Genomic DNA, 16,132 nt, shown 5'->3' on the forward strand with positions numbered 1-16,132 from the left:
CGATCGTGACTCGGGGTAGGAATTTTCTGCTATTATCGGTATCCCCGAGTCACGCTCGGGGTGAATGGCAGAGCTATGCAGACAGCACAGCGGAGCGTCTCTTACCTTATCCTGGCGATCCAGCGATGAGCTCTCATTGCTGTGACCGCCAGCCGAGATCCCCGCCGCTCGTCTGTCGGTAGGAGGACTTCCTAGTTCCGTTCCCTGCAGCAGCAATGCTGCATGGGAGCGGAACTAGAGAGGGAAATTAAAAAAAAAAAAAAAAAAAAAAACGTTGCACAAAACACATAACACATTTTATATTATATATATGCATATATATATATATATATATATATATATATATATATATATATATATATATATATATGCATATATATATATATATATATATATATATATATATATATATATGCATATATATATATATGCATATATATATATATGTGTGTGTGTATATATATATATATATATATATATATAAAATTATATTATTGATTTGATTATAATTCATGCGTTATATATATATATATATATATATATATACACACACACACACACACACACATATATATATATATATATATTATATATATATATACACACATATATATATAATATATAACGCATGAATTATAATCTAATCAATAATATAATTTTATTATATATATTATATATTAAATAATAAAATAATATTATTGATTCGATTATAATTCACTTGTTTGTGTTTCAAATTTATCACATCTGGGATGTCTACCAGAGACTTGTTTTGGTCAGGTTTAAGTCAGTAATTACTAAGAATTGTAGGCCTATAATACATAACGCCAAATTTCCATGAAAAGAATTGTACCGCTTTTGGAACAGAATTCCTGACAGAATCATACCGCCAGGGAGGTTAATAAAATAGATTTTTTATATAAGTGTTCTTTTGACTACTAACAATTACTATTGCACCACTCACACCCTTCAACGTCCGTTAATTTTACTAGATGTGGTGGGGACCATCCAGTTTGACTGGGGCCCAGCCCACACCTGTATTTTATTTGTAATCCTTATCCTGGGATGTGGGTGTGTCTTGGTGCAATGTTTCTTACACCCAAGTTAATTTATTTACTCTGCTTAGCGTGGTCAGTTTTTAATAGGAAAGCAGAGGGACTAGCAGGAACACCAGGGATTTTACATGAAGGAAGCAATACAAAGAGAACAGGATACTTTTTCATACAAGTAAATGGTACAGCAGGCACATATCAGGAATAGGAAGCGTTGGGATAACAAACGCTTTAATTGAACATGGTGGAGTTAGAAGCTGATTGGCAATGCATAGATGCACATGATTCTGAATGCTCCAGTTTTAGTAAATCTCCCCCATCATGTATATATATACAGTAACATATAAGGTATACATATATATATATATATTGTCCACACTCCTCCATTGCCACTACTTTGAGCATTAAATCACTTCTCCGGGAGAGAAGAATCATGGAGAGTTGGTTATACAAGCTGGGGAAATTTGCAGCAGAGGTTTAGCATCATGAGGGTTTAGCATTCTATGTACAGGAGGTAATGGGGTGGGTATGTTGGCTTCAGTGGAAGTTATTGTGTTGGTGATATTACATCAGGAGCAGCAAGTAAGGAATCAAAGCTCAAGGAACTTGGATCATATCCTACATCAAGTTCCAAATGTACCATTCTACACCATTGATCCTGAGCTCACCTCATGGAGAGGTGTGGCATGAGCGAAGTGGGATGATGGGGAGAAGTGAATGCCTCCAGACATTCTGTCACAATCACTTTACTCAGGTATCATGATTTTTAGTTAATAACAAGCTTACCATGATTAATTCCATGCATGTGTAAAAGCTGTTAGTTTTTACAACTGCATCTGCAGAGAAACTGTTCTATGCCAGAGGCCAGAGGCCAGCACAGAGGCAACAAGTTCACAGGTGTCCGGAAATCACTTTAAATGCTATTTATGGGGTGGGCTGCATTTTTTTACACACAGAAAACTATTTATAGTGCTCTTCAAGATGCCAATTCTTTTCCAGTTCCTTTGGCCTTATTCAACAGAAAAAACAATCACCATTAAAGTGAGAAGAGCTGTTGACAGGTACAGTATACAGTGCCTGTAGATACCTGCAGTAGCTTTTGGTCCTCCTGGCCCAGCAGACTTTAAAGTGGAAGTTTAGGCAAAAACTAACTAACTCTAATCCTACTCTATGCTATTCTAAGACTAATCTATCTAGCCCTGTAAAGCACTTACCTGTTCTGCAGCCGATCCAGTCCAGTCTCCAGCGACAGATTCTGTGTGCAGGAGAGAACGGACACTGGCTGAGAAATGCCTTGGAAGTGACGTCACCCATAGAGTTACTATGGGGCTTTCGTCGCCGCTGACAGCTCCATGTGGGACCGGACTTGATCGGCTACAGAACAGGTAAGTACAGTGATTTTTGCTTCACAGGGCTAGATAGATTAATCTTAGAATGTAGCATAGAGTTAGCTTTTGGCTAAACTTCCACTTTAACCACTTGCCGACCACCCGCCGCAGATATACTCCGGCAGGCTGGCTCGGCTGCGTGAATCGCCGTACCCATAAGTTGCTCCTCGGAAGCGAGCATGGGGGAAGCGATTGCAGCTGGGCACCCGCGATCCCTCCCCAGGAAAACAGAACGTGGTCTGCCATTATAAACACAGCAGACCCTTGTTCTCTTCACCGCCAGTGTTATTATTACAGTACCAGTGCATAATTTTAGTACTGATTACTGTAGTAATATCACTTATCACCCCCAAAAATTTCAAAAATGTCATTTAGGGGTCCGATCTGTACGCCGCAATGTCGTAGTCCCGCTAAAAATTACTGATCGCCGCTACTACTAGAAATAAAAATGAATAAATAAAAATGAATAAATAAAAATGACATAAATATTTCCCCTAGTTTGTAGACGTGATAACTTTTGCACATCAAAATACGCTTATTGGGATTTTTTTAAAGAATGCATTAAGATAAAAACCTTTTGGCTTTATGACCCCTTTAAGGTTACGCTTTAGAAAAGCAAACTATTTGCAGAATAAGTTTAGCTTTAAAGCATAACTCCACTTTTGTTGAGAAAAAAACATTCCCCTCTGGGTGATCTCCGTACATTGCAAGGATTTTAACAAACTTTGTTGCAGATTCCTACCTTTTGTTATTCTGAAGAAATCATTGTTTGTTCCTCTGTGCCTCTGTGCTGAGTGGGTCAAATGGGAGTGGTTTCATAATTATCTATCAGCTGTGGCAGCTGCAGGGCTCTAATGAGGAAAGCTGCTGGGCCTGCATCCCTTTAGACGTGTTCCTATTGGGAGTATCTCACCAAAATGAAATTTTTGTTACAGGGGATGCCAGAAATCTGACTTGTATCTTAAGCAGACTCCTGGGAAAATTGGTGAGCCAATCACACAAGCAGGAAATTATGTTTATGGAGTGTGGTCAGTACACATTCTGTGTACAGAACAGCTCCAGGTAGCCATATTGCATTGCAATTTCAGAACATCGCAACAGCTGCAGATGGAAAAGGAAAGTTCATTTTTTATATCATTCAATTACAATATGATTTGTGTTGCAATTGTATACGCTATATTGTTTTTTCTTTATTTGCTATTTTTTTCCCCATGAAAGAGGAGTTACCCTGTAATTTCTGTCTCTCAACATCACCATTATACAGAAGACCAAGATAATCCTACTGTTCTAATGGTTATTGCAAAATGACTACCAACTATCTGTAGGAACAATGTATGCCAGTGTCCTCCTTTCACTAGTGTATCATAACTTTACTAAACACTTATACATCCACCAGATGCTCCAACAGGATAGATAAAGAAGAAAAATTAGCACAGAGAAAGGAGAAATACTGCTTTATTCTGCACAGATGTAATGTGAGCACACAGTACTTAGATAGGGGAAGGATAAGTCAGAATAAAGACTCCCTGAACTCACAGGCCCAGAAACAGCTGCATCATATCTGCCCAGTATGGCTACTCCATAGCCTAAGGCCCCTTTCACACGGACAATCCGATCCAAACCGCCTCTCAGTATTTCAGGCAGACCTGATCAGATGCCCCATGCATCCCTATGGGGCAGCGGGTGTCAGCGGAGACATCTCCACTGACACCTGCTGCTATCCGATTCCGATCCTGTCCGTGAAATCTGGACAGATGGAAACCCTATTTTTCATCCATCTGGAGGATCGGATCAGATGAAAACGGACAGGCGGTCCGTTCTCATCCGATCTCCCAAAGAGGACAGCATGGATCTGACAGCTCCGTCTCTGCACACGCGCGGAGACGGAGCTGTCATCCACCTGCTCAGCAGGGATTGGCGGATCGATCCCACGCTGAGCAGAACGGACTCCGTCGGCGGTGCGCCCGTGTGAAAGGGGCCTAACCCAGTGTTTCTCAACCTTTTTTTATTCAAGACACGCTTTAAAATTCTGCTCAATCTCAAGGCACCTTATTATAAAATGTAAAAGCTAAACTAATAATTTTACATAACGCAGCAACATCCCCAAACATAGGACCCTCAACATTAGAGGTGGTTGATTCTTCCAATGCAAACATACTTTTGCACACTATTACTGACTAGTATTCCAATGTTTTTCTTCTCCCTCTGTTTCTCTCCCTCACTCAGCTATTGTGACCCCAGTGCTGATGGAGAAGGGCAAACCAGGAGGGCATGCAGGCACCCGATGTCCTCCTTATTAACGGGTGACACCATTGGTTGTTAAGAGGACAGCGACTGGAAGGTTATAATTGTACACAATAAAAAACTGTGGCTTTGTGTAACTGAAGGGCAGGCTTGATCCACCCACTGGCTTGTATACAATTTTGGGTCATTTTTAGGAATTTCCTGCTGCACACAAAGGGGAGAAGAAAAGCTCACATAACACACTGGGGTTGATTTACTAAAACTGGAGATTGCAAATTCTGGTGCAGCTCTGCATAGTAACCATTTAGCTTCAAGGTTTTGTTTGTCAAAGCTTAACCACTTGCCTTCTGTGCACTTAAACACCCTTCCCATCCAGGCCAATTTTCAGCTTTCAGCGCTGTCACACTTTGAATGACAATTGCGCGGTCATGCTACACTGTACCCATATGAAATTTTTATCATTTTTTTCACACAAATAGAGCTTTCTTTTGGTGGTATTTAATCATCTCTGGGTTTTTTATTTTTTACAAAAAAAAAGAATAAATACAAAAAATTTTGAAAAAAAAAAAAAGTTTTTCTTATTTTCTGCGAGTAAATTTTGAAAATAAATTTTTCTCCTTCACTGATGTGCGCTGATGAGGCGGCACTGATGGGCACTGATAGGCTGCACTGATGGGCACTGATGAGGTGGCACTTATGGGCACTGATGAGGTGGCACTTATGGGCACTGATGAGGAGGTAATATGCCGCACTGATGAGCACTGAGAGGCGGCACTGAGAGGCAGCACTGAGAGGCGGCACTGATGAGCACTGATAGGCGGCACTGCTGGGCACTGATAGGCGGCACTGCTGGGCACTGATAGGCGGCACTGCTGGGCACTGAGAGGCGGCACTGCTGGGCACTGAGAGGTGGCACTGCTGGGCACTGACAGGTGGCACTGCTGGGCACTGAGAGGCGGCACTGATGGGCACTGATAGGCGGCACTGATGGGCACTGGCGGATGGCACTGGACACTGACAGGTGGCACTGATGAGCGGCACTGATGGGCAGCACCATCAGTGCCCACACTCAGTGCCCATAGTGCTGCCAGTCAGTGCTCATCAGTGCCTAGATGAGCAGGCACTGATGGGCACTGACTAGCAGCACTATGGGCACTGATTGTGGGCATTGATGGGGGGCACTGTGGGCACTGATGTGGGGGCACTGTGTGTGTGTTTTTACCTTTTAGTAATCAGGGCACTGGTGATCGGTGCCCTGATTACATCGCTGTGTGTCCCCAGCGGCTGTCGGCTCCCCCTCCTTCCTCACACTGCAGGCTCCGTGTGAGGAAGGAGCGCCGGCGATGAGAGATGATCTCATATGTTTACATATGAGATCATCGCTCATTGGACGGCCAGATCACGTGGTGAATGGCCGCTGTGATTGGCCATTCACCATGATCTGTGATCGGCTGTGTCCAAGGGACACGGCCGACACAGATTTTCCCCGCAGCGCGCTCGCGGGAGCGCGCTGGGGGCGTGTCACTGGGAGGCCGTTTAAAAACGGCCTCCCGAAAATTCGAGTCCGCGCTGCAGCCGTATATAGGCTGTAGCGCGGACGGGGGGAGGTTAAAGTAGATTTCCACCCAAAATTGGAACTTTCGCTTATATGCTTCCTCCCCCCCTCCAGTGCCACATTTGGCACCTTTCAGGTGGGAAGAGGGAACGGGTACCTCTTTTTGACAGGTACTCTTCCCTACTTCCAGGTGACAGCGACACGGCGCCCTCCCGCGGAAGTTCGGCCCCCTTCTTTCTCCTCCGCCGCCAGGCCAATTACAAAGCACAGCACGCTTCGCGCATGCGCAGTAGATATCCAGCTGTGAAGCTGAAAGGCTTCACTGCCGGGTTCCCTTACCCTGAATGGTGGCGGCGGCACCCGAGAGCCCATACAAATATTGGCTTCGGATGCTGACATTGCGGGAGCCCTGGACAGGTAAGTTCTAATATTTAAAAGTCAACAGCTACAGTATTTGTAGCTGCTGACTTTTAATTTTTTCATGGGGGGCAGAACTCCTCGATTGGCTACCATGCACAGCTACACCAGATTTTGCACTCTCCAATTTTAGTAAACCAACCCCACCATGTACTGTGATCCCAACAGGTTCTGACAGACATAGTGGCCAATTGAAAGCTAGGGGATGTTTACATGCTAACAACTTGCTGAAATTCCCTTAGGGTCTTATGTGCATTCAAAGCAGTGTCTGTTAAGCCCTGGTTCACAATGATGTCATTTCTGATATGTTCCAGAACACATGGGATCGCATGATAAGTGAAATAACATGAATTTCTGTGGAGGCTGTTCACATATATGCACTGTGAATCCGATGCGATTTTAAAAAGGGTCCTGTGGGAGTTTAGTGCAGTGTGATGCGATTTGTAGCTCCATAGACTTGAATGGTAACTGCATGCAGATCACTTATCTGTCCTAAGGCAACATGATTCTAGTACATTTTCTACAAGTGTTTGCTTTGTTTCTCACCTCCTATACCTGGGAGAGACAGATCGCAGCTGTATCCAAATCGCATCAAAACTGGAATGGAATCCCATCTCAACCGCATCAACTCATACTGGAGCTGCTTCTTCAAACTGCACAGTAAAACAGATTCAACTCGTACTGCCGCAGTGTGAACCTAAGCTAAAGTCACACAGCAGGAGACCCAGAGCATCTAGCCTGGGTGTCAGTGCCCAGTAATGCCACTGCTATTTACTACGCATCATTCATAAGCACCATAGCAAAGGATTGTACCATTCCCTCTTTTTGGGAAATTTGTACTTAATCGGTTGATCTACTGAGTTGCACTGCTGCTGTACTTGGTCATTTATTGTTCATTCTAACAACATAGCGGGACAGATTTATCAACTTTGCCACAAAGCAGTGATACATTTTATGAGATAAAGTTACTATAAAATCTCAGCTTCATTCATAAATTTCCCCCTCAGCTGCTCAACAGAGCTCTGTGTCAATAAAAATCCTCTGCCCAGCTCTTAGGCAAGTACAATAAGGCCCCATGCACGCAGGACATTCAATAAATGTCTTTCTGGACGTCAGATTGCTGGCAGGAAACTGCGTTTATGAGCGTTTTTGAATGTTTTTCAGCATCAGTGTTTTTGGGTGTTTTTGTAAAATTAAACCAGCTTACATTTAGCTCTGTAATGTAAAAAAACGCTAATAAAAGCGTGTTTATGCTTATTTTTCCGTGTTCATCATTTTTTGTGGTCAGAAGAACTGCTCTTGAATGCAATTTTAGGGCGTTCAGACAACAGCCCGTAAACTCCCCTGCTGATAAACTTCAAAAAACGTTCATGTGTGCATGGACACATAGGATAACATAGAGGGGAGTTTAAGGGCTGTTAAAAAAAAAAAAAAAAAAACTCACAAAAATGTGAGTTTATCAGCTGCAGTGTGCATGAGGCCCTAAAAATCTGTTGCACAGTTTGGAAAATCTGCCTGGGTTGGTTTTCAGCACTGCAGGCACAGGAGCCACCAGCACACAGTGGAACTAAACCTTCCTAAGGTTATGGAGACTAGAGGAGGCTAGAAGACAGTGCCAATGTAGTCTCTATTCAAATCTGCACCTTAAACATTTTATTTTTTACCTGCAAACATTTTGCATTTATTATCTTTTTTCTAAAAAGTGAACTTATCCTTTAACCCCGTGCTGACCAGCCACCGTAGTTTTACGGCAGCAGGTTGGCTCTGTCCCGAGAAACTACGTACCTGTACGTCACTTCGCAGGACCGCTAGTGGGGCTGCATGCGCCAATTGGCTACAGGGGGAGCCAATCAGCGGGTCCAGGGGGACCCGCAATCACTCCCCGTGGAGACAGAACGGTGGTCTGCCGTTGTAAACACAGCAGACCGCTGTTCTGTCAGTAATGAACACAGGGATCCTGTGTTCCTCTTATTTAGGACCACAGATCTCTGTGTTCATGCAGCAAGCCCATCCCCCACACAGTTAGAAAGCACCCCCTAGGGACACATTTAACCCTTTGATAGCCCCTGGTGTTCCCCTTCCCTGCCAGTGTCATTAGTACAGTAACAGTGCATATTTTTAGCACTGGTTACTGTAGTAATGTGACTGGTCCCCCAAAAGTGTCAAAATTGTCAGTTAGGTGTCCGATTGTCCACATTGCTGTCCCGCTAAAAATCGCTGATCGCTGCCATTACTAGTAAAATATAAATAAATAAAAATTACATAAATCTGTTCCCTAGTTTGAAGGCACGATAACTTTTGCGCAAACCAATCATTATAGGCTAATTGGGATTTTTTTTACCAAAAATATGTAGCAGAATACAAATTGGCCTAAAATGATGAAAACCTTTGATTTTTAAATTATTTTTATTGGGAATGTTATATAGCAGAAAGTAAAAAATATATATATTTTTTTTTCAGAATCGTCGCTTTTTTTTTTTGTTTATAGCGCAAATACCACCAAAAGAAAGCTCTATTTGTGGGGAATAAAAGGACATCAATTTTTTTTTGGGTACAGCGTCGCACGACCACGCAATTGTCAGTTAAAGTTACGCAGGGCTGCTTTGCAAAAAATGGCCTGGTCATTTAGGGGTCCAGAAGTGGTTAAAGAAGAGATCTTACTTCAATTTTTATTAATGTGCTCTGTTCCCCAAGAGACAAAATACATGTAGTGCTTTGTCCTATCTTCCTAGGCACAGTCTAAGGCAGACAGTGAGGTGTTGGTCATGGTGCTACCCCTTCCCCCAACAGTTGTCCGAATGCACAGCTAGCAAGAAGAAGGCTGCTTTGACAAATAGCACTTTTCCAATCCCCAAGAACTTGTCCGATTGCCTGATACATTTTTTTCTGCCACACCCTCCTACTGATGTATTCCTAATGAGGAGTTTGCTTGGAGACAGAGAAAAGTGCCACCTGTTAACACAGCCATCGCTCATGTGTTGTCGGACGTCAGAGGGGAGGGGGGCACCCTTTCAGAGGTAGCCTTAGACAGCACCTAGGAACAACAAGAATGAACAAGAGGAACAAGAAAGCTGGATATAGAAGCTTACTAGCCCTTAAGGCTGATGTCAAAAGCTACTGAATCTCAACCGCTAGCGATGGGTGCAAGATATCGTTTCCTCAGCTACAAAGGGAGTGATTCCATAGGGTCAAACAGGCAGCCTGTTAGCAATCCTGTTGCTGGTAATTTTGTTAAATCGCCAGCAAGAGGATCACTAGCAGCAGAGTCACCTATTTGACATCAGCCTAAAGCCTCCTACACACCACATGTGTGGTGGCAACGGGGTGAGGAGTACAAAGACAAGTGTGTCTTGCCTAGTCAAGCATGGTGGGAGTGTCATGGTCTGGAGCTGCATGAGTACTGCCGGCACTGAGGAGCTACAGTATATTGAGGGAACCATGAATGCCAACATGTACTGTGACATACTGAAGCAGAGCATGATCCCCCCCCCCCTCCTTCGGAGACTGGGCCGCAGGGCAGTATTCCAACATGATAACGACCCTAAACACACCTCCAAGACGACCACTGCCTTGCTAAAGAAGCTGAGGGTAAAGGTGATGGACTGGCCAAGCACGTCTGCAGACCTAAACCCTATTGAGCATCTGTGAGGCATCTTCAAATAAAAGTTGGAGGAGCGCAAGGTCTCTAACATCCACTAGCTCTGTGATGTCGTCATGGAGGAGTAGAAGAGGACTCCAGTGGCAACCTGTGAAGCTCTGGTGAACTCCATGCCCAAGAGGGTTAAGGCAGTGCTGGAAAAGAAAGGTGGCCACACAAAATATTGACACTTTGGGCCCAATTTGGATATCACTTAGGGGTGTACTCACTTTTGTTGCCAGCGGTTTAGACATTAATGGCTGTGTGTTGAGTTATTTTGAGGGGACAGCAAATTTACACTGTTATACAAGCTGTACACTCACTACTTTACATTGTAGCAAAGTGTCATTTCTTCAGTGTTGTCACATGAAAAGATATAATAAAATATTTACAAAAATGTGAGGGGTGTACTCACGTTTGTGAGATACTGTATCTCTGTCCACAATAAACAATGATGCATATTCAGGTGAACAGTCCATGATAGGAGTGCATTTAAATATATAGTTTCAGCCTGTCCCCCGAAGCTGTCATTGTGACGAAACATGTTGGGCATGGCCTGTCTGTGATGACATCACGTGGTGGCGTGGGTCTGTGCTTCTTGTCAACCCGACTTGGCGTCTCACTATTATTCAGCCATCAGCCTACTACAGGATTTTGTATGCACGGATTGATAGATCTTGTTTTTACTGTCATACTGGAAATGCAATTTAGTAAATGGATTAAGTTCATAACATACTTCACCATGGGAGTTTGTATGTGATTTTTTTCAGTGGTGACCCAGATACTGAAAGCAGCTGACATGGTTTATGAAATCGTTTCCGACCCGGATATGTTGAGTGTTTATGACCATGTATAATCTAATGGTCCAACCAATCTGGTAAGAGGCGCATCTGACTATCTCGCATGGTGGTGGATTTTCTCTGCACAATAAATTGGAAGTAATTTGTGCACAATTCAGAGAATGAATTGGGTACGAGTGAAGGCTCTTTTGATTACTAAGACGTTTCTTAACCCTCTTAGCGGTATTCCCAAGTGTGGCTCGGGGTTAAATTTCAGAGCCAAAAGCGGTAACCCCGAGCCACACTCGGGGTACCGCCAGAAGCATCGCTGGATCCTGTAAAAGAGGTTTCTTACCTTGTCACCGGGATCCAGCGATGTATCTCAGCGGTATGCGGCGGCGGATCTTCCTCCCGATCCTCTCCGTGCCCCGGCTTCCGTCTCCTGCGACGTGACGTTTGCAGAGGGGTGGAACCAGCGGCAAATTCAAATGTAAAACACACCAAACACACTGATACCATTCAAAATAAAATAAATTCACATTACATTGACCCCCAGTGCCCTTTCCTGCAGTTTTACTGTACTTTTTATGTGTGTGTATATATATATATATATATATATATATATATATATATACGTATATATATATATATATATATATATATATATGTATACAGTATATATATATATATATATATATATATATATATATATATATGTATACATACATACATATTTTAACTTTTTTATAGTTTTTTATTATATTATAATTTATGATTTTGTGTCTCAAACTTTATCATACCCGAGATGTTATAAAGAAGAACGCACAGTAAAAAAAAAAAATGTAAATAGTTGGTTTGGGCTGCTCATTCTCAAGAATTACATGAAAAATAATGGTACCGCTTTCAGCACCTAAAATCCGAAAGAATCATACCGCCAGGGAGGTTAAAGACACTTTTTTATGACCGATTTTCTCACTTTTATTTTCATTTGATTTTTATGTATTTATATTTTTTAGGTATTATATTTCATATTTGTTGACACTATTATTGGAAATAGCGCTGCTTTTTTTGCACACCATTTAAATATAGAATTTCACATTTTGTAAGGGACTGAGTGTATGGTTTTAACCAAAATTACAACATCTTTGCACGCAGGTTTTCTAAATCAAAGCAGCTGGGGTTCTTAATCACATCTGGAATTTCAAGGTCAAAGTATAACTATGAGGGTCCACAAGCTCCCCACGAGACGTAAGTGAGTGAGTTTTTTTGTAAAATTACAAGCCTGCAAATCTCTGCTCCCCAGGGTACCAGGTCTGCTGCACTGTTGTCAGCAAGGAATTACAGTATCCTGAATCTGGAGCTATTTAATTCACTGGCGTTAGTGCAGGCAATGAAGAAGTGTTTTGTCCTTCCATGACTTCAGTATTCTGTTTTGGATCCTTGTCTCCTTTGCATAACCTTGCTCTACAATGACTCAATAAATTGAAATCTTTCTTAATTATAATTAGGAAAAACACTGCTGATTTGTAATGGCCTTGCCTTTAAACATAATGTTTCTTTCTCTAAACGCTGTTGTTATACAGTGATCCTGTCCCTCCTGACTGAAATAATTATTTTCATTTAAGAATTGGATACAATTTCTGTTTGCTTCTGCGAGCGTTACTATGCTAAATCCCACTGGAGTCTTCCATTTCAGATAGAACAATTTCTGCATCTTAAACATGCTCATCGTTGTCCATTTCCTTGGCAACAACTTGGGTAAGATTACGGCAATTTTAACATTCAGTCTAAATACTAGTTGTTCACACAAGGACAGAAGAAAACAGTGTGGCATGCATTTATTATAATAGTAAAATATAGTAACCAACATGCCAGCTGAGAGTTATTATTAACAGCAACAACAGCTTCGAATATAAAAGATTACAATAAGAAAAGGTGAATATAAATACAAATAGTATATTTTGCCACTAGGCTTTGAAGACTTACACCACATACCGGGATCTTTTGTACTAAATAATATTCAAATGAGGAATATATTTTTAACTTTGATTACCTTGTTTTGTGTAAATGATTTTTAACATTTTTTGGATGCAATAAAAGTAGTTATTTTTTTATAATTGTGATCATTCCTCCTTTTGTGGCCTTTAAAATCCAGTTTTTCTTTTCATGTTTTGCCCATTATTCAATTATGGATGTTGGCCAATAGTTGAAGTTTTTTTGAGTAACATATATATTTTGCCACTATAAGGGTTTTTTCACATCAGAACACAGTGTGGGCAATCTGCTGCGGGGGTCAACATATTCCTAACGACACCCCAAATGCAGATCGCAAACAAAGTGCTCTTGCCTTTACCGGATTGTTTGGTACCGCAGTAATATGCAAATGAGTTCAGCCATTTTTGAAAAGTAGAGCACTACTTTTTCTGTGATCCAGTGTGATTTCAGCCCATCCAAATGAATGGGTTGAAAATCGCACCACGTTGCACAGAAATGCAGTCCACCTTCCTGTGCGCGTCAGGTGTCAGTTGGCCCTAAGTCCTGAAAATAATAATATAGGTAAACCTCACTTTTAAGTACATAATGGGACCAGAGTATGTATGTAAAACGAAAATGTACTTAAAGTGAAGCAATACCTTTTTTCACTTTTCAATGCATGTAAATACACTAGCTCTATGGGAAATCTAGGTCAGCTTGACATGGCACTGCTCCTGAACCATAAGTGACAGGGACACCAAACTTGGGGAGCACGTTGAGGAGACCCAGGACTACAACATGGTAAATTACCTAGGCAAGCTGACAAACCCCGATATCTGATATGTTGTAGTCCTGGGTCCCCGCTCGGTGCTTCCCAAGTTTCATGTCCCTGTCATTATGGTTTGGGAGCAGTGCCATGTCAAGCTGACCAAGATTTCCCATAGACACCAATGTTAAAAACCAGGAACAGTGCCACGGCGAGGTATGTCATTTCAGGATTTAGATCAGCCCCTCCTTCTGGCCCCCACTGCCTTCTGGGACCTGTGTGTATCCCAGAAGATGAAAGCCATTAAGAAAGCACAGCATGACTCGCGCATGTGCAGTAGGAAACTGGCTGTGAAGACTGAAGGCTTCGCTGCCGGTTTCCCTTGGTTGCAATGCCGGTGCCTGCACCCAAACCGAACAAATCAGGCTTCGGGGGGCCGACATTGCAGGATCCCTGGACAGGTAAATGTCCTTATATTAAAAGTCAGCAGCTACATTATTTGTAGCTATTGACTTTTAATTTTTTTTTTTTTCAAGAGGCCAGAACTCCGCTTTCATATGATGGAGAGTTTGGTGTGCAGTCCTTGCTTGTGGATCTTCATTTGGAGCAAGCACAAGCACTTTTTCAGTGTGATCATCTGAAATCTAAGAAAAGTGAGCCAATAGAGGGCTTGGAAACAGTGTTTTTCTCTCCATGGCATGCAATAAAAACTGTTTGTGTACAGTACAGTTCCTAGTATTTTGGCACACAATGCATATGACCTGGTTGTGCCATAGCAAAAGGTTTGTGCACATAAATCAGCCCTGCTGTGCCAATACCCTCTATGGATTCCTTACAATTTTATTAAGGATTAGAAGACCAACTTTTTCCACCTTCTAGTAAAGCCTCCGTTCCCCTTCACCTCCATTCTGAGGACCAACTCAGGATGTGCAGAATGAATGTAGAGTAGGGTTATCTGCAACTTATTACTTCTTTTTTAAGATACATGGTTTAAACAAAAATAACAAAAAATAATAATGAATGTTACCTGGCAAAGAAAGATGCAGCCACTGATGTTCCGGTGGATGATTCGCTTGCCACATATGTTGTGTTTGATGCGGGGAAGCTGTATATGGAAGGTTTATCAGCGTTGTAGCGGTTTAGTGCTGCCTCTGTTAGTCCCTCGCGGGCGTTCTCAGTCATCAGCTGGGAGATCTATGAGAAGAAACACATATTACAATCCTCTACTACATTGACTACTACAGTTATTTGCATCTTCAACGTTAATTGGCCAGGTAAGGCACAACCATACTTACATTGGTCCAAGCTGGACCAATGTAACTATGAAAAATACTCTATAAGCTGGACCAATGTAACTATGAAAAATACTCTATAAGCTGGACCAATGTAACTATGAAAAATACTCTATAAGCTGGACCAATGTAACTATGAAAAATACTCTATACCTAAACTTCAGATTTAGTGATTGTAAAGTCTTGTTTTTTTTTTCTTTTCTATTAGCAGCTTGCTATGGGGGACCCAAGCCAAGCTGCAGCTCTGTGTATCCATTCAGAGACAGAGCTGCTGTTCCGCCCTGCCCCAATTGGCTAACTGAGTTTGATTGACAGCAGCTGGAGCCAACAGTGCCCCTGCTGTGTCTAAGCCAATCAGAAGAGAGAGTCCCGGGCGACTAAAGCATTCGTGGACATTGCGGGATTGAGAGGGCGCTCATTTTTCAGTTTTCAGTGCAGTGATACTTTGACTGGCAATTACTTGATCATGCCCCATTGTACCCAAATCGCATTTATTAAATTTTTCAAGACAGAGCTTTCGTTTGATTGTATTTAATCACCATTGTTTTTTTTGTTTTTTACTATGTAAAGAAAAATGACCTACTTTTTGTTACAAAACATATCAAATAAAAACATCAGGACAGAATGAAAAAAAATACAGGAAGTAGACTTCTCAAGAGAGAGGAGAACTTCCACTCAAGCCGCCTAGGCGGCCCGAGCTGAAGTGGGAGCGGGCAACTGTCAAATCTAGGTACCTGCTCCCCCCCCCCCCCCCAAAAAAAATGACATGCCAAATGTGGCATTTCAGGGGGTCAGCAGTATTTAAAGAGGAGGTTCCACTTTTGGGTGGAACTCCATTTTAAAGAGGAACTGCAGTCTGCTCAAATAGTTTGTGATAAATAACATATTTGCCATTATGAAGCTTCCTTCCAACCACTATGCATATTCATTTATATATACTGTGATTCTGTACTTGTTAAATATGCTGCAGAAATCTCCCTCCATGCTGCAGAAATCTCCCTCCACTAAATCTGGCTGAAGTAATTAACTGT

At 42.0% G+C, this 16,132-nt stretch overlaps 1 protein-coding gene across 1 annotated transcript in view; it reads right to left on the reverse strand.

Annotated features, from left to right (window-relative positions):
• KIF26B (kinesin family member 26B) overlaps positions 1-16,132 on the reverse strand; it is a 546,719-nt gene that overhangs the window by 263,143 nt on the left and 267,444 nt on the right. The window contains exon 4 of the mRNA XM_082249575.1: positions 14,837-15,003. Within this exon, the coding sequence (XP_082105701.1) occupies positions 14,837-15,003 (167 nt within the window). The remainder of the gene's footprint in view (positions 1-14,836; positions 15,004-16,132) is intronic.

The sequence above is a fragment of the Pelophylax lessonae genome (genome assembly GCF_965119305.1).
Source record: "Pelophylax lessonae genome assembly, chromosome: 3".
NCBI classification, from domain to species: Eukaryota; Metazoa; Chordata; class Amphibia; order Anura; family Ranidae; genus Pelophylax; species Pelophylax lessonae.